This window comes from Pagrus major, chromosome 14 (assembly GCF_040436345.1).
Source record: "Pagrus major chromosome 14, Pma_NU_1.0".
Taxonomy (NCBI): domain Eukaryota; kingdom Metazoa; phylum Chordata; class Actinopteri; order Spariformes; family Sparidae; genus Pagrus; species Pagrus major.
In genome coordinates, this window is record NC_133228.1 from 8,175,934 (window position 1) to 8,195,888 (window position 19,955).

At 40.2% G+C, this 19,955-nt stretch overlaps 1 protein-coding gene across 1 annotated transcript; it reads right to left on the bottom strand.

Annotated features, from left to right (window-relative positions):
- Positions 1 to 64: 64 nt before the first annotated feature.
- fbxo18 (F-box DNA helicase 1) lies at positions 65 to 19,805 on the bottom strand. Its single transcript, XM_073480254.1, has 21 exons — positions 19,478 to 19,805; positions 18,719 to 18,886; positions 17,584 to 18,176; positions 17,239 to 17,375; positions 16,275 to 16,422; positions 15,993 to 16,174; positions 15,836 to 15,910; positions 14,328 to 14,419; positions 12,035 to 12,203; positions 9,930 to 10,149; positions 9,698 to 9,785; positions 9,507 to 9,602; positions 9,286 to 9,422; positions 8,206 to 8,302; positions 7,901 to 8,067; positions 7,431 to 7,518; positions 7,124 to 7,321; positions 5,281 to 5,406; positions 4,894 to 5,000; positions 1,121 to 1,255; positions 65 to 657 (listed from the first exon to the last, which is right to left on the bottom strand). The coding sequence occupies exons 1-21, from the start codon at positions 19,494 to 19,496 to the stop codon at positions 496 to 498; spliced, it is 3,204 nt and encodes a 1,067-aa protein (XP_073336355.1). The 5' UTR covers positions 19,497 to 19,805; the 3' UTR covers positions 65 to 495.
- Between the last annotated feature and the right edge of the window lie 150 nt (positions 19,806 to 19,955).

Sequence of the window (19,955 nt, forward strand, 5' to 3'; positions counted from 1 at the left end):
AAACGGTGTTAAAAGTAAAGAAAAAAGGTCAGATATAAAAAAATTAAAAAAAGAGACTCACAAATGTGGTTTTGTTGTTTAAGTAAAAGTACAAAAGACTTCCAACAGTTTTCTTTTTTTTTTTTATACTCAAACTGTCACAGAATCACACTGTGTTCTCCAGTTATACCTCAGTCCTCTGCTAATGGCCACTATAAAGGAAATCAGCAGCCTATAGCTCAGAAAGGACATCTCAATCAGATATTACATCATCTGATTGCCTTCATCTCACAGCAAACATGCACATAAAACAAAAATACAAAACAGTCACAACACAAATGTGATGTCTGTACAAAGAACATTAAGAACACCTTGTCAGTAGTTTTAAGTCTGTTTTAGGGTCTCTGTCTGACATTCCTCGTCCTGGTTGGTGTTTGAAAATGGGATCTGAAAGTCTTTTTCCAAACATCCATACAACAAAACGGTTTTATTTTAGGTCCTTGAAGTCGAGTAGCGTTAAAAAAGTGCCAGGAACATCATGTGGTGGCCCACTGGGCCGAGTCTTCGTGGGATTTCAGCCATCGAGAGCACGTCGTCAGTCATGAGGAAGGCAGTTGACCCGATGCGAGTCCACACACACCTCTCACACAATGGGCCGCCGTCAGACACGTCGTCCGTCTAAACAAAAAGAAAGGGCATAAAAATCAGAGCAAGCAACGTCTCATAGGGTATCACAGCTAGAAGTGTTTAGACTTTTCCTTGTACAATCTTTACAAAAGTTAACTGGCTAATTAAAAAAGGTGCAATAAGTAAGGATTAGCCACCTCTCGATTTCATACTCCAAACAAATAGAGGGCAGCATATCACCAGAGTAACCGCTAACTGCTGCTTATTGTAGTTTCTGTTACAATTTAGCTCAGCTAGATGTGCAGCTAGCAGTCGGGACTGGGAGCTAGGGGTGGTTTTATGAACAGGCCGAGGCTAGCTGGTAAGCATTTGTCTCTGCAACACAATACATTTACACCTTTGAAATAACATCAAAACTTTTATTTCTTAATTAAAATGATCAACATTAAAGAAGTTTTAAATGATGCACTGCATTAGGTTGTTCTATTCTAGTGGGAGTTTGATATGTTCTTACATATTTCATCTGTTGTTTGCACATGATGAAGGCTGAGCCGGGTGTGATGCAGTTGGGACAGTCTGTGACGGTGCACGGGATTGGCTCGCCGGCCTTCTGCAAGGTGCTGGGCATCACCGACTTCAGGAAGTACTCCTGGAGATGACAGGAAGTTGATGATGTGGTGGAGAGAGCACACAGCAGGCAATTTCATTTATTTTAAGCCCGTTTTTTAACGTTTTTGAGCTGTACATGTCTTTAGTGTAGAATGTTCTCAATTTTTCTACATTATATATGCAGCACAAAATAAAAAAAAACCTTATTCAACATTGCCAACTCAAACACAACCTAAGGTAAACTGAGGTGTTTCTGACAAGCCAAGACACACAGCAAAGACTGCTGGCAAGAAAAACATGTTAAAAAAAACTTTAAAAAAAGAAGAAAAAAGATTGCATTGAAATTGTTTTGATAAAAGGGACACAACATATCAACAGAATCCAATCAATAGATTGAAAGATAGCCGTCTCTGGACCATGCAAGCACAATTTTTGAAGCCAGTTATAAAGTATATTGTAAAAGCAATCCTCAGTCCTATCAAGAGTTACATGACCAACAATTAGAAATATGCTCTGTTCAAACTCAAGCTGAACAAGTCTTGGCAGCTGTTTTATGGGCCAACTGGAGGGCCTCATTCAGGAATGCATTAGCTGGGGCAGATCAGTGCTTTATTATTCTGACTTTATCAGACTGGATCACACATCTGGCCTCTGCTGTCGGTGCGCAACAGAGTGGAGACTGTAACTTCATGCCTGTTCAATGCGGCGTTTCTTCTACATAGACCCTTCCTACAGACCGCTGCACAAATACTGACAGTTTGCTAAAGCAATGATCCTCGTTACAAACAAGAGCAAATATCCTGTTCCACGTGAACTAGCCTCATCTGTTTAAAGCAACATCATGTCACTTTTTTTTACCTTTAAAATAACAGCTTCAAAATCAGTTTGATGGTACAGTGTGAATGTGTTTCTGTAACTTCAGTGAGAGGGTGGGATCACAGCGTTACATACATGTTTATTTCAACATACAAGTTTTCAACACATAACATTGTTATGATGTAATGAGTTTTGTTTGTTACGTCTGACAAATTGTTACAGACCTGGGATTTGTATTTACGACGGTGGTGTTGCACTCAGAAGCTGTGGGGGGCGCAAAATCTCACAAAATGCCAATTTCTACATAATGTTGCTTTAATTCAGTCCAAAATTGTAGTAGGTGGGTCACAAAGACAAAACATACACCAGCCTTTTTCCACTTCACATAACAACACCTGATCATATCATGAAGAGCTGCCTGGTGGAACCATCAGCATTGTCCAGCTCTGGAGCCAATAAAGTTTATTGTTAAACTGTAAAATATCCTGCCTCCACTGTGTAAGTATCTTTGTCACTAGTCTATGATTACCACATTTAATCAGATCATTTATATAAAATGTGTTTATTTTAACTCTGACGTTGAACCGGAACCAGTAGCTCAATAATCCTTCAGTCCCGTTGTAAACTTTTTAACAACTATTATGATAATCAATTAGTTGCTTTAGTCATTTTTTGAGCAAAATTGCCAAACAATCACTGACTCCACCTCCTCAAATATAAGGATTTATAGAAAACCAGTTACTTTGGTCTGCTGGCTGACTAAAATGAGTAATTTGATTGCATAACCTTCGGCTGCTGAAAAAACTATTTCTGTTATTTTGTAGATGATAGTTAGTCATCTACGAAATGATGTTAGTGGCAGCCCTTTTTTCCATAGGCCTTTTTTTCCACAGCAGACATAGTATGAAAAGCACAGGACTGAACATAATGTGGTATTTGGTGAAAATAAAAAACCCTTGAAAGTATCTGGAGGAGAACTGGACTGAAGTTGGTTAAGCATTAAGTCACCGCCAACACATCAGCTTATGATCCACGCTTGTTCCAGAGGGAAATGTAGGGAAAGAGAGGAGCTAACTTTTTTCCTGTATTTTTATCTTTAAAATGGGCGACAGAGCAACTTTCATTTTACTAGTGCGGCGCCAGCAGTGGCGGCGTCATTTCCTCTGCACTGCACAGATGCCAACAACAGCAAATCATCCATAGAACTTGTATAACAGTCTAGACAGTGGTGTGTCCACACATTTGCCTTCAGTTTGGTTATTGCTTCCTTTTTGGGGGATTTTTTTCTCTGCCTTGAATCAGCACATCTGTACACTCGACATCTTCCAGACAATTCTGACAGAGCAGGACACCAGCTGGGTCCTGGCCATGTCAGCTCACTAAAGAGAGGGCGTGGAGCTATGAAGCAAATGGAATCCAACTTGGGATCCGATTGACGATGAGCCCATGCTGTCTTAAAGCACTTCATCTAATCCAGGCTTAGTATAGCCTCTTGGTTGATACATTTTAGAATAAACAGCAAGTTGTGTTTGATTTACTGATACAAACTGGATCACAGAGATAAAGACTTTCCTTAGTTTTCCTAACTACAGCATTCTATTAACAGTTTCTTTTATCCTGGTTTAGATTGTTATTTTGTATGGATCATAACCCATCAAATGCAAACAACAATCAAAACCAGTTCAGTTATAGTCTTGAAAAAATACCCAATTGTAGGCTTTTATGACATTTCTGACTTAAACAACAGCACATCTGCGTTTATGGACAGGAAGTGAAACTGTAAATGATTTATGCTGAGAAAAGTAAGACTAGATCAGACAGAAGATTGACTTCCTCTTAACTCGCCATAACATCCTGACAGCTTCGTGAGAAGACGGCCAAAGATAATCGCATGTTGGTGGAGGTGTGGTTGACTTTATAATGAAGCACCCCATTGCCACAGACCACAAGTTCCAACGCGCTTTAAGGCAGATATAGACAAACAGCAGCATAAGTTTGCAAATGTAAATCTTTTATTCAAAAAGAGACAGGTTGGTTCCCGTTTTCCTTCACCCAGTACAAGTGGGACTGATACAAAAAAAGAATAATACTGAAATCGAAACAGCAAACAAAAATAAATACCACCAAGGTAGTGGCTCACTAACTGCAAACCAAACCAAACCAAACCAAACATCATTAATCCCATACAAAACAACATAATATGTTTGAAGAAAAACACAACAGAAACTCTAATTAATATATTAAACCCGCCAACGATACAGTCAGATTTCCCACAAAAAATCTCACGCAGGCGATCTGCCCACACAACCTGCCGCTCAAAGGCAAGACGCCTCCCCGACACCGGAACTTCCTAAGAACAGATTAATTCATTCAAATCTTATGAAGCGCACCCAGGATGCCACAACATTATCGCGCGCAGTTAACTTCTACTCACCAAAGCAAGACTCACTGTCAGCCACTTTCTTCACCAACGGAGCAAACAACAGGCAGCACGCCAGCCCTCCGCGGAAAAGACAAAGCCGAGAAATGCCCGCACGGGTTGCCAACAGGAGCCTTTTATCTCGTAATCAACCCATCCGTACTGATTCACAGGTCCGACTAAACCACACACCTGCGTCAGTTCCACCCGGCTACAGTATGTACATGTGAGCGTGTGTGAACAACACACGCGGATGAAGAGTTAGCAGCAGTTAAACACTGTGGGTCAAATAAAATAATGCGTCAATTCCACCCGGCTACAATAATACCAGAAGGCTGAGCTTTAGAGATTTAAATAGAGGAGAGACTGGATGAAAAGACATAACTGAACCTACATAAGTCTTAAGGGTAAGGAGTGAGGGGCATTGTGTGATCATGTCTTACCCCAGCCATTGTGAGGATGCGGCGGATGTTCTTAGTGATTATCAGTGTGGTCTTGGCACGGGTCACCGCAACATACAGCAGGTTCCACTCATCGTCAGGGATGTTAGCTAAGCAGGGAAGAAAATAATTCAAATATTCACCACTTTTCAGACTGCCTTAGCTACTGATCAGTTTATCAGATCCTTGGTAAGCCCCAATTATTACTCTAGCGTTACTCTCAGCCCTCTGACAATAGAACTTACTAACAAACAGGAGAGAAACCTTGAGAGGCAATTAGTCTGTGGAAACCGACTGTATACAGTTCATCGTGTATGGGATAAGAGTTTTAACCAATGTAAAATATACGTAGAAAAAACAAGAAAGACAGGTCTGCCCAAAGTAACATACAGAACGAGAAGTCGATATTGTCGTCCAGCTGGTGTCTCGAAGAGGGAACCTTGGAAAAGTCATCAGAGACCACCACAGTGTCGAACTCCAGACCTTTAGCCTTGTGGACGGTTCCCACAATGAAGTCTGGAATGAAACAGCAAACAAAGTATAACTGAGTCGAGGGTTTTGCCAGAATATACTGTATTACAAAAATCCCAGAGGGAAGATTGTGGCATATTTGAAGGTTTCCAACAACGATATGATTTACTTAGTCAGTAGGAACAATTGGGCTTGAGGCTGGGGAAGTCCAAAAATACTGAGAGACAGATTGAGTATTTACATGAGACTGCTAACAGTAACAAGGCATAGAGTAGTGTTTTTACTATACCATACAAATTTCTAACCTCAGTACAATACCTTGAAAAATACTGATATTCGATCCCACTTGGAAAAACATTGAGGGCGTAATTTTTTTCATTTTTATTAAAAGATAAATATAAAAAGGCTTGTGTACTGTGTGTTAAGCACAACAGCGTCAACGTTAATTTACTTCTGACCATTGTCAGACAAGCGAGGGGAGGCGGTTTGGCACTGTAGTGGTGTGTGTGTCACTCTGAGAAGAGAGTGAGAAAGCTCAGCTGGTATGAGTGTATTGATACTGTGGAAAATGAACATTGAAATCATTTCAAATATTCAAAATCATTTATATGTATCAAAACATCGACATTTTTGACAACACTAGTATAGCGTATGACCAACCTTATCCTTTAAAAGGTGCAACATGTAGGGCTTGTGCGACACGTCAACATAATCAATTACATAAATACTGCCGCTGTGTTGTTGTGCTACTGGCATGCTGGTCCTGCTAGTGATTGTTTGTCCTCAATGACGGATTAAAAATAACAGTAAACAACCTGGATGAGCTGAAAGTGAACCTTAATGCTACACAGAGAAGTGTAGATTAGCAGTAGGTTAAACATGCTGGTTACTAGTAACTACGACTAGTAGTTTTTTGTCCCCGCCAAACGTAATATGTATTAGGATTGCACGATTAACAGTTAAGACTGGGCTATTTTTGTTGGGGAATAATGCCCTGCAGTGCATAGTTTGTCATATTGGTTTGTTGATGATTGAAGATGATTGAATAAAACATTGAAATATAAATGACAAGTTTTAAAATGTTATTTTGGGAAAATTCGTTGTGATATTAATCAAGTAAAAAAAAAAATAGTTAGATTAGATAAACTAATTAGTAATCCAAAAAATAATCAATAGATGAATCGATGAAAATAATCGTTAGGTGCAGCCCTAGCAACATGTAAGACTTTTTGTTGAAAACATTCAAAGATTTAGAGATATCTGCTGAAGTTAGCATGCTAACTAGCTAGCCTTGACCCGTCCTGGTCCAAAGCGGTGAAAACACCAACACTCCCTGGGGCTCCAAACTCCCAGTCCAGACTGTAAGCAACATTGCTAACTGAGCAAACTAGCTAACAGCAGCTACAGTTAGCAGCAGTCAGCAGTTACGCTAATGAAATGTTCCTTTGAAGATGCAGATTCAAGATCATGGACGTCAACTTTACTGGCAGGTTTTGGGCCGAGACCTGACAGTGGTTGGAATGATCCATTCAGTTTCCTTTTTTTTTTTTAACTGTGTGTATGTTACTTTGCTTGGGCACGAGACTTCTTTCGCTGACAGTTTTAGACACTGTATATTAGACATAAACACTTTAGCTAACAGTACATTCACAAAGCAACAATTACTGGACTTCTTGACTTCTACTTGATATCTAACATTTCATTTTGCTTGTCATTTCTGTGCAGTGCCTAGAAAGTAATCAATTTAACATGTTTTACATACCTGCTTGGTTGAAGTCATATTCAAAGCACCTTTCCAGGCGCTTCACCAGTTCGGGGATGCGACTTCCGTATTTTTCAACGATGCTGAGTTTGGCCTCCAGCTCCCTGTCCTCAGTCTGCTCAGCGTACTTTTTCAGGGCCCAGAAGGGATGCGTCTCACTTTTCTTAGCAAAGAAGCGAATAATAGGATCCCTGATGACTGAAGGCGGAGTTAAATCAATATAAAGTAATGTCACAATGCAAGTGTTTTTTTTTTTTAAAGGAAACAACTTACAGGGTAAATATGAATGCATTTGTATGAATCTCACATTTTGGTTTTTGGCCTCTGGATGCGTCCCCTGACTGCATCAGATGCCAGACATCCAGGATCCTATTCAGGCCGATACCGTTGACACCCTGAAGGAAGAGTTTTTGAATTTAAATGTTACCTCTGCACTTAAGTTTCCAAATGACAAAAGACATTCAAACATTTTCAAATATTGATTGTTCCATCCCAGACTCTCTTTATATTAGGGCTGAAATCCTTTGGACAATAACAGTAAGTATTTCTTAAAGGAAGGATTAAAAATTTTAAATACAGCAATAGTAGCAACGTTTTATGCCCTTTATGGTGGAAAGTTAGATGAGAAGATATATATCACTCTCATATTTGTGAATTAAATATGAAACTACAGCTATCAGTCAGCTAGTTTATCTTAACATAAACATGCATGGAAGGAAACAGTGAGCTGGGCCTTGGGTGTGTCTGTGAGTATGTTATATATGTTTATACACTCACTCCTATGAAGTGAACCTTGCAGCGCGGGTTGGCGTCGGTGAGCCGGACGGCTTCGCTGAACACACTGAAATTGCATCTTGACAAGATGGCCATCTTCCCCCGACAATTACTGACCCCCGTCCTCATAGCTGCTTTGACACTGTCCACAGTCTCGTCAGACACGCCACCTACAGGGGTGTTTGTTTGTCCAGAATGGACAATAGTCATATTTTCATATTACATCAACTTCTAGGGCATTAAAATCATGTGTATTTTAAGGCACATTATCCGTTTTTTAAGTAAAGGAAACCATTTGCTGCGTTTACCTTTTTGCTTTCCTCCCACCAGAATCTTCTGCACGTTCTTACACACTTTGAGGATGGTGGCACCCACATAAGCGATCTCAGCACCGAACCTGAAGCTCTGGACAAAGACAAGAGCAGCAGGGAGGTTAATTTTTCTGACCAACACTGAACTGCTGAGAGTTTAACAAGACCATCTATTTGTGACTACTTCTCTCCTGTTTTGTCTCTACATGCAACGTTATCTTCTTTCTTCATCATCAGAAGGTTTTAAAAAGTCGACAAAAAAAAAAAGACACACCTTGTGTTTAGGACTTTTTAATTTTTTACAATAAGTTTTGAATTGATTTATGGACTTTCATCCTCAGTAGATACTGGAGATAACTCCTGAGTTGATTCCAGAGGTATATCTATAATGTATATATGTTCTAGTTTAGCTTATCTATTTGACACCATGGACATATTGTTGTGGAAGTTTATTTAAATAACCCAAATGATTGTGAATATACTGTAGCAGTAGCAGCTTTAACAGTGGCATATATTATTCAAAGGCTTCCAGTAAGATGTATCAACAGTGTTGCAATAAAGCTGGAAATGCAGTCAAATGTGGTTTCTCCCTGCAGAGCGGTAATGAAATATGTGACATATATGTTTTTATATATTCATTCGAGTGGGGCATGCCCAAAACAAGGGTTATCCTGAAAACCATTTTTAGGGCTCTAGAGTTCAGTGTCATAGTCTATTGAAAGATGAGGACAGGAAGGGAAGACATCAGCCACTGTCAGTTCCCCCTATTCTGCCTCCAAGGTCTCAAAAGTCAACTTGACAAGTGAGTGAACGCTCTTATTGAGTCTTTTGCCTCTTTTTTGGTGCAAATAAAACAATGTCCGTTTCCTCTTAAAAAACTAAACAAAAATGAAGCACTCAAATATGAATATGGACGTCAATTACAACGGTAAAGGCTTAAAAGCATTTGGGTCAGTCCTACATAAAACCCATTAACTGCAGGAAAAGAAAGGATGTCTTCTTTCAAATTTTTGACCTTACTACCCGTAACAGCTTCTTTGCAAACGTTAGTCTATTTGAGCATGAAATTTCCAATGCCTGTGTCAGGTAGTAGATGTGTGTGTGGTCCACTATGTTGAGGGCATTGACCGCTCCTTTGAAGGTGTAGATCTGCTGATGAGGATCTCCAACCAAGACTTTCCCACAGCGCTGAGACATAAGCACATCCATGATGGCTGTGAGGGAAGACAGGAAGACACCATCACCATCAAAAGCAAAATAAGCACGATAAATACCTTTCCATAATCCTGCATCATTACCTGGAGTGCAGTCCTGGGCCTCATCGATGAAGAGGACATCGTAGTCGTCAGACAACTGGGGCTTTGGGGTTTGGAGCTGCCACAACTTTAAGTAACCTGGGAATGAAAAAGTTCATCTGTGCAGCATTGCTTCTAATATTAGAACTACTTATTCATTATTGATTCATTTCACTCATTCACAGCCGACGTACCATCATGGGTCATGTAATACGCCTCCTGTTTTGTCTCGTTCAGGTTCTTCATCTTTTGCCAGATGTTTGTCGCGTCATTGACAAAAAGCTAGGATTTCACAATAAAAGACATACAGTTTAAAAGTCACTTTGTGGTGCTTATATTTTCTTTTTTTCACACTTCGGGTACTAAAGTATATTTAGTACCTGAAGTGTATGAATTTAAATAAATAGTAAACTTATGTGTCCATACAGGCTTTTCATTCTCATCCAGAAGCAGCCTTCTGCCCTTTTTTGTATCACGATAATTGGGGACGTGTCTGGTCGTTATTGAGTCATCAGCAGAAGACATGAAGGTGTTGAGAGTTGTGGTCACCACTTTGGCTTTGATAAAGCCGCCGCGGCCTTCAGGCAGAACAGAGTTGATGGTGAATGGCTTCAGGTTGAAGGTCAGCTTCTTACATAAATGGTAGCTGCCACATGGAAGAAAACAGAAGAGAAACAATCCTTTGAATCCTTATCCTTTGAATACAGCTTACAGATTTAAAATACTATTGATCTGGAGTTAACAGGAGTGAAAATTCAAAGTCAAAACTTAGGAACTTCAGATAGATCTTCAAGGGATGTGGTTTTAGATCCTGATATACATCTTGACACAATGACGAGTTACTGTGGACGAGGTTAGTCACCCAGAGAGAGCAGATCGACCTTATGGTCAAACACACGTCAAGCTTCGTGGGCAGAAAACGGATAAGCAGACAGTGGGCGATGTTCCATCTACGTATAATGCTTAATTACCATAGACTCACACTCGCCACTTTTTCCACAAACTCAAAATATTTTTTGAGTTAATGAATCAATGTACATCTTGCCATCGTTAGTCCACAAAATTGGCATCGATAACAATAATTTATTGTGTTATCGATTGAGTGAGTTTGTGACTCTACAAACACAGGGCAGAGATTTTCAGACTTGCAGTTCTGGGTTAGGGAGAGGCATGCATCCATAAAATATGTGCGTCAAGGTGTTTGAAATCTGTGTTAAGCACATGCACAAATTATCATTTAACATTTTATGACTCATCATCACTCATCATGACGCATGTATCTATAGGAACACAGTGAGGTATGCCAAACCACCACCAAAGCATGTCAGCAGTGACGTGTGACAAATCTCATTAGTTATATACATAGTCTTTCAGTCTAAAATAAACCCAGTTTCAGTAGATTGTTTAAATCTAGTTATTATTTTCAAAACTTACAATGTCCAAGTCCAGTCTTCAAATAATAGATTAACAAAATGTCCAACTGATTGTTTACATAATGCATCAAATTATACTACATAGAACCACAGTTCAACATCTTTTTAACATGCTACATTTGCCAGCATGTTAAAATCTTCCAGAAATTCTTCTTTGATTCTAATATTACGTGTCTCTGAAAAGCTCTTCTCTCTGATCAAAACTGAAACAATGTAAACTGTGAGGAGGAACTTAAATGATGATAAAACTCAAAATATCCATTCATTTTCTATAAACACTTATCCTTTGAGTCATAGGGGCAGCTGTAGCTCAGTGGGTAGAGCAGGTTCCGCCCAGGCTCCCCTGGGCGGAACCGAGCTACATGCGGAAGTATCCTTCAGTATCCTTGAGCAAGATACTGAACCCCGAAATTGCTCCTGACGCGCAGTTGGCACCTTGTGTGGCAGCCTCTGCCGTCAGAAAGGGCCCTGCGATGAGCTGGCGACTCGTCCAGGGATATACCCTGGCCTCCGCCCATATGAAAACTGGGATTGGCTCCAGTAACCCCCGCAACCCCCTGAAAGGGGGGGATAAAGCGGTAACATCCCCGCGACCCTCACGGATAAAGCGGTTAAGAAAATGAGATGAGATGAGATTTTGAATACAGCTTACAGGTTTCAGATAGATCTTCTTAACTTAACATTTGATTTAAGTTTGTTGCCTTAATTTTCCTCTACTTTTTCCTGTTTACAGTTCACGGACATTGATTACATTTGATGAACACGCACGCTTTTAAAGAGTTACATGCTTCCCTCCTTCATGTCTGGGATGCTGTGTATTAGACCCTGACTGGCTCAGAATACGTCTTCACAGTTGTTATAACTGAACTGAGCAGCACAACTTCCTGTCAACAGCACTTATCTTGGCGCTCAAGTTCAGTATAAACTAAATAATGAACTACACATTGCGCATTTGCAATAATTGACATTACCGCTTTGATATTCAAGTAGTTAACTAAACAAAAACATATTTGCCACAGCTGCCTCTTTTTGTCCACAATTGGTATTTATATTTTATGTTCGACTGTCTCTGAGAACATCTGAGGGGAAACTTCTCACCTCCTCCCAACCTCATTGAAGGCCAGTGAGTGGACAGTTTTGCAGGCCACATTGCTGGGGAAGCGGCGCTGCGCCTCGCTGGCCACTGACTTGTTGAAGGCCACATACAGGAAGCGGAGGTGTGGCCGCTGCTCGGCATACTTCACCAACGTGGTGGTCTTCCCTGTACCTGTAGCACACATCACCGTCCATTCAGCTGTGACACTATGATTCCTGATTGCAACACTCAAAACTGATCATCTACCTTCAAAATAAAACACAATTTTAGAGTAACATGCAATTGCAAAGATTAGGGAGAGTTTAAAAGAAACAACCTACCCAAATTACAGATATCATTAACCAAACAAAACATGGTGCACATTGTAGTACTAAACTTGTTCTTCATTAAATACAGAGGCGAACTGGAACTCAGACATTGCCTATATGTGTATAATGTATAAACCCTTCATGTCCCTGAGAAAGTCTTAAAAATAACTATCTAGAAAAGGATGCTCCCTGGTGGTGACACAAACACTTCACCTTTAAACTAGTTTCACTATTAAACATATCCACTGCATGAGGATCCAATTACAGTCACAGTCAAAAGTTTACATACTCTTGTAAAGAAAGTTTATATCATGGCAGTCTTCAGTTCCAATGATTTCTGCAACTCTCATATTTCTGTGATGGAATGAGTGGAACACATACCACTTTGTCAAAAAAAACATTCATGAAGTTTGCTTCAAATCTGAATTTATTATGGGTCTTCTGAAAGTGTGACCAAAACTGCTGGCTCAAAAATATACATATAATAATTTGAATATTTGGTTAAATGTCCCTCGGCCATTTTCACCTCAATTAGGTGCTTTTGATAGCATCCACAATCTTCTTGTAGTCCTCTGGCTGAGTTCAACTACGTTTGTTAGCTTCCTGGCATAGACTTGTTTCTTCAGCACAGTCGACATATTCTAGATGGGGTTCAAGTCAGGACTTGTGAAGGCCATTCCAAAACCTCAATTCTAGCGTGATTTAGCCATTCCTCTACCACTTTTGATGTGTGTTTGGGATCACTGTCCTGTTGGAACACCAAACTGCACCCTAGAGCCAATCTTCTGCTGATGATTTTAGGTTTATCCTGAAGAATTTGGAGATAATCCTCCTTCTTCATTATGCCATTTACTTTCTTTAGAGAACCAGATCCACTGGCAGCAAAACAGCCACCACCATGCTTGACAGTAAGTATGGTGTTCTTGGAGTTAAAGGCCTCACCTTCTCTCCTCCAAACATATTGCCGCTCATTTTGGCCAAACAACTCAGATTTTGTTTCATCTGACCACAGAGTTTTCGGTTTGTCTTTGTCCATGTGATCAGCAGCAAACTTCACTCGAGCTGTAAGGTGCTGCGTCTGGATCAAGGGCTTATTTCTTGTACCACAGCCTCTCAGCTCATGTTGATGCAAAACACACTTGACTGTGGACACTGACACCTGTCTTCCAGCAGCTTCATTGCAGACTTGCTTTTGGTGGTTTTTGGTTGACCCTTGACCATCCTGACCAGTTTTCTCTCAGCAGCAGGTGAGTGTGTGTTTTCTTCCTGATGGTGGCAGTGACACAACTGTGCCATGAACTTTATACTTACAAACAGTTGTTTGCACAGTTGATATTGGGACCTTTAACTGTTTTGAAATGGCTCCAAGTGACGTTCCTGACTTGTTCAATCAATAATGGGCTCTTTCAGATCAATGCTGAGCTACTTAGACTTTCCCATGTAGTGCTTGTGGCTAAGTCTAATGAGTGTATCAAAAAAGCCCTATTAAAATGGGCCCAGAAAAGTCATCAGCCATTATCAATCAGAATCACTCGGAAGAAGTTAAGAGGCCATGATACAAAGAACATTTTCTATAATCACCAAAATTCATTGTTCAAGTTACTGTATGTATATTTTTGAGCATGCAGATTTGGTCACATTTTCAGAAGACCTATAATAAATTCATTATTGAGCCAGACTTCATGAATGTTTTTTGTGAAAAAGTAGTTTGTGTTTCTCTCATTCCATCACAGAAAAATGAGAGCTGTAGAAATCATTGGAAGCAAAGATTGCCACGAAATATATTTTCAAGTGTATTTAAACTTTTGCCCGCGACTGTAAATGTTTTTTACATTCTGATGTAAATGCTGTGAGTCTGAGACTAGATACATAATGATAATGCAACATTTACACTGACATTTGGGATTGTCTTTTACTTGGTTTTAAATTTCATGTTCGTCTGTCCGTGATGAAAATAAAATGATTTTATAGAATGGTGCTGATGTACCTGCAAAAGCCACGATCTTGACCACGTGATCTGGCTTGATGTCGTGGCTGAGGATCTGCTGCTGTTCACATGTGAGGTGAATCTGAGGTCCCCTAGCAGAAACACACACACACACAGATGCAAAATGATCATTGTCAGCAGGCCAAACCTCCCCACTTCCAGCTGGCTTAAGGACTGACGGAGTTGTCAACATTCACTTGACCTGCTTTACAAACAAAATGAAGAAGTTTATGGCTCTGAATCAAGGCAGAAAGAGTTTGAGAACCAATGCACTAGATCAGAAAGTGGGTCTATCCTCATGAAGAAATTAAGGGTGAATAACAAATAGGGTTGTTCCAATACTGATACCAGTATCAGAAATGCCACTGATACCACCTTAAATGCTGGTTTGGGTATCTGCGAGGACGCGAGTCTATGCACCGATCTGATTCTAGATTATTTATTTATTAGAAACAGAACCCTGCAATTTCCCAACAGTGTCCTGCACACTGATGGAGAACTTTTACTGCACAAGTGGTCGATTTACATCTATGGCAAGCGACTTGTGTAACTTCAAGCACATCCATAACATAATACATAGGATAAGTCAGGGCTTTCCACAAGGACGTGGAGTAGTCAGCCAGTGGGAAAAAGTAGTCAGCTAGGGGGTCCAGGGGCATGGCCCCCCCTGTAGAATAATTTTGAACATAAAAAGCAAAAAAGCCCAAATTTGGTGGCTTCTGGCAAATTCTAATGCTACTATTCCATCATGTTCACTGATCTTAATCATTGCATATTTCAATGAGTTTGCCTTCCCGATTGTAAACAGGGAATGAATTATTGTAAAGTAGATTAGGCAGTCCGATTTACAGTCTGTAAATATCTATTAACATTTAAAACAACATATATTCTGAACTGATCAGAACTTCAGTAATCAAGAATCATTAGACCTTATTTATCATTTTATGTTTATTGACACCTTCGGTGTAAAGTTATAAAAGGCATGTAATGATGGTTAATGTATTTTTTACTATAAACATACAGTAAATGTTTTGTTTCAACGAAATATTTTAAGAGGGAAAATGTCTCTAAATCACATGCCTCAATGTAGTCTATGTATTGGTTTAATATTACCGTAGAGTAAAACTTTCTATATTTTTTCAACTGTAAATGTTTAACGGGAAATGTAGCACTTCTCAATGCTTACTGCGCACTTCTCAAGTCACTGCCACTGGTGGTTTTCCGAAGTAGCTCATCTATTGAGGATGTCACATCTGTGCAATCATGTTTTGTGAGGAGAGGAGTCTCCGCTCTCATACACGAAAGGACACAACCTCTCAGCTGAACACAAACACACATTGAGAGCATGTGGCGGTGGGACTGAAACAGACATAACTATTTCTTTTGGAATCGGTAAGGGGGAAGGAAAATAAAGAAGAAAAAAAATATTACCGGTATATCTCTAGAAACAAAGCAGGCTGTACTTATTCTTCATGTACATCAGTCAGGCTAATGTGTTTGTTCCTCACCCGCTCTGACCGGAGCTGACAGAAAAGGGGCCGTTCTCCATCAGGTGAAGAACGTAGTAGATGTTGTAATGCAACCTGGAGAGACAGAAAAGAGAATTGTAGTGAAGCTGAGAAGAATATTGTGGGATTCTAAGGTGGTGACACTTGAAGCTCGTACCTGTCACTGATCTGGATGTTGCTCCTCTCTAAGGCAAGCAGCATCATGGCCATGTGACTGAGGTACTCTGTGATGGCGGTGTCTGACATGCAGCCGGTGAGCAGAGACACCAAGGCTTGCACATCTCCAACACTCTCACTGAGGATCAGTATGATGGCCATGGCTGCGTACGGGTTGGGACCCTGCAGACCGGAGACAGATGATGTGAAAACTTCCACGGTGATCATGTGCACACTGTGACCTACACTTTCTTCTTTGTGAATCTGTGTGTGTGAGTCATACCTCCAAGCCAAGGTTAAAGGACTTCTTAATGTCAGGAATACGTAATCTTATTGAGGCCTCAGCATGAGGAAAAAGGCGATGTTTCTTAACACACTCCAGAACGTCCTCCGGCCTCACCCGCTCTCCCAAATTATGCTGGGCCATTAAACTGAGCAAAACACACACAGAAAAAGGACATACATTACCACACAGAGCATTTTAAATCTGCCAACATTCCCATACTTTAAACATTACTGGTCATTGTATATGACAATATCTAATCATTTAACTGAAGTTCTGAGTGAAACTGGGATCAGAAAAAAGTTTCACATTTAAATGAAAAAAAGTTAGTTTTCTCTACTTTATACTTGACCCAAATAGTTCTTCTGAATTGGCTAATTTTGCATATTTGGCCTTCTCTTCTCTGCTCCAGCTTCTTAAATTTGAAACTTTTGAAAATTTAAACTCCTCTATGACAGTAAGCTGAATATCTTTGGGTTGTGGACAAAACAGGACATTTGAGGACGTCATCTTGGGTTTTGGGGACATTTTATGGACCAAACAACAAACAAATAGCCGTCAGATTCATCGACAATGAAAATAGTCAGAGTTGCAGCCCTACTAGAAACAAGCACACGTTCAAATTAGTTAAATTCTTAGTCAGTTTCTGCACATCAGCAGTAAAGGTAAGATGAATGAATCCACCAGACTCTTAGCTAGTTTACTGTAAAAGGCTTGTAGCCTCCTAAACAGTGGAGTAAAGGGGCTTGAGGTAAACAATCAGTTTAAGAGTGTGTTAAGTTTTTGTAATGTATTTTTTTTCCTCTTTCCATTTTTTAATTTGTAAGATTACCGTTATCGTTTATCGTATCTGCCACAACAAACAGAGAATTTTTATTATCTGCCCTAACACAAACATTGGAGAGCCTCTTCTTCATGTATTATTGTTACAGGACTGTCCATTACTGAGGAAATGTAGACTTACACAACGAGGTGTCGTATGCTGTGCGTTGTTAACGCTGGATTTGTTATGCGACTCTTCTTCAGGATGCCGAGGATCTCCAGCATTGTAGCCTTCTCCCTCATCATGTAGCGGAAGTATTGTTTCTTGAAGGGGACAAACTGTGAACAGGAAAACAAATACACAACCGTATTTATCTCTCAAACACTTCTTTCATGCAAGAATCTGCGTGAATGTATTTCTGCAGGAAGTTCACACTCACTCTGCTTTTGTTCCATTACTTCTACTAAGATAATGTCACCTAATTTTGACATTAGCCCCCTACCCCATGCTTAAAAAATAACTTAATGTTACTGTGGTTTGTTTAACCTTGGGGTCTTGGAAAATGTTCCTCCAGCGTTGGCAGACCATGCTGACACTGCGGTAGAGGTCCAGGGCAGGGACCTGGCACAGCACTTGTCTCAGCACCTCCTCTGGAAGGTCATCTATGCAGCCCTGGGGCTCCTGCAGGTCCTTGTTACTACCCAGGAGCCCATAGTGGACGTCGGGAAGGGCCTCCACCTCCTCATCCTCTTTGCGAATGTCACTATCAAATTCGTCATCGCCCCAAAACATCTCTGCTGTCATTCCCTCCAGATAATCAAGCGATGCCTCCTCCCGCTTCACCTCAGGCTCTGGCAGCATCGCAGCAGCTAACAGGCTTACATCGTCAACCTCGTCCTCCTCCACCTCAGGTTCTTCCGGCATTGCAAATGATAAAAGGCTGACATCATCCTCCTCCTCATCCTCCTCTTTCACAACCTTTGGCCCTTCTTTGGGAAAAAGTTCTCCATTGAGTCCATTTGTGTGTGTTGACGAGCATGGCTGGGGGGATTTGTGCGGACTGGATCTGAGGACTCCTGTCACAGAGAAGAAGTTGTTGATGCTCTTCTGTTGCCCAGAGGGACTTCCTGAGGCAGATGCTGTTGATATAAGGAGTGAGAGAGAAGATTCAGAGTCTGACATTAATTTTAGGATTTCCTACCAAAGACTGGGCAAAAATAATAACTACATTTTCATGCACAGATGCTGCTTTGTCTGTTTCAGTGTTACTTTGAGTAGATTCAGATTTTTCTAAAAAGTTTCTAGTGGAGTTGCAACGAATAATCAAGTAATTGGTTGGTAATAAACTATTAAAGTAATGACCAATTATTTTGATAATCAATTAATTGGCTTAAGCATTTTTTAATTAAAAAATAAGGTCCAAATTCCCATATTTTCTGGTTTCTTTACTCCTCTATGACAGTGAAGTGAATGTCTTTAGGTTGTGTACAAAACAAGACATTTGAGGATGTCCTCTTGAGCTTTGGGAAACACTGATTAACATTTTTCTACATTTTCTGACATTTTACAAACCAAACAACTAATTGATGAATCGTGAAAATGATCAACAGATTAATCGATAATGAAAACACTTGTTAGTCGCAGCCCTGTTTTCTAGCATAATGTTTTTACAGCAGATTACCACACTTCCGTCGCTTGGTGGGTGTCCTGGGGTAAAGCCCCCGGTTGGGGTTGCGGTTTCCCAGCCCACTGTTGACTGTTTGGGGCTGGGTGAGGGCATCAGTTCCCTCTGCACTTTGTCCAAGCTCATCACACTCCACTGCGTTTAGGTGTTTCCTTTTGACCTTCCCTAGGAAACAACACAACATTCAGTCATGTCAGCACAAGACAAACCACTGTATTGGGATTGTCCATACGTAATGTCAGTCATTCTTTAGTTTTACTATCTATAATGATAATGACACTATTCAATCCTTACCATGCTGAGGTTAAACAAACAAACCAGTTTTATACTACATATTATCATTTTTGACTCATTACCATCCAGCCCTATCCTTTGATAAGACGTTGTTGCCCCCTCTTTACTCAACACAGGTGGAGTTTACCTCAGGCAACATTTTCATAAGTGCCAAACCAACAGCAGACCTATGCATTGTAATATGAGCTAATACTGAGAGTCCTATTATAGTCTAAAAGTAGTGCAGAAGGCATTTGCACCCTGACAAGAAAAGAGTTGTTAAGGAAAGCAAGTTCAGGTGTTGTTCCTTTATGGCTATGAAAAAGTTACCAGTATTCAACTCAAAAGCAAAAGAGCATACTACTTAGCTTAGCTAGCTGGATAAAGTGACGTAATAGTTGAAAAAAGTATGCAGCACTTCGTTATGTTTACCTTCTTTGGTGGCTGAGACAGACTTAGCTATTAGCCTGATAATTAACTTACCTTTAACAGCCACTTCCATCGTCGTGTCCAGCTCATACGTCTTATTAACAAAACTATGTAACTTAACGTTAAGGATTTGTTTTGCTATATATCCGTTCAAACTAAGCTAGCGTTAGCTAACTACCAACGTTGAACCTTTAGTAAACAACGACTGTTGCTAGCTTATTTACACTTGCTAACGTCACTTTCCGCTTATGTCTGCAACCACAAACCTGACCCAAAACTCAAGTAAGCCTCTACAGTTAATGTCATCAAACTAACTCGAGTTAATTTTGACTTGTTTTTGTACTTGTTGTGTCGACAGATACGCTGCGTTGTTTGCAAGTGCCTAGCTTTGTTTCAAGCATAATTACTAGCCACCTTATTGGTCGGCTCTTCTTCTTCTTTGATTTTATTAGTGGTTGATGAAGTAGCTTATGGGTGCTTTACTGAACCAAGAGGACTGGAGTGTGTGGCAGTCTGTAGGCAGAAAACCACA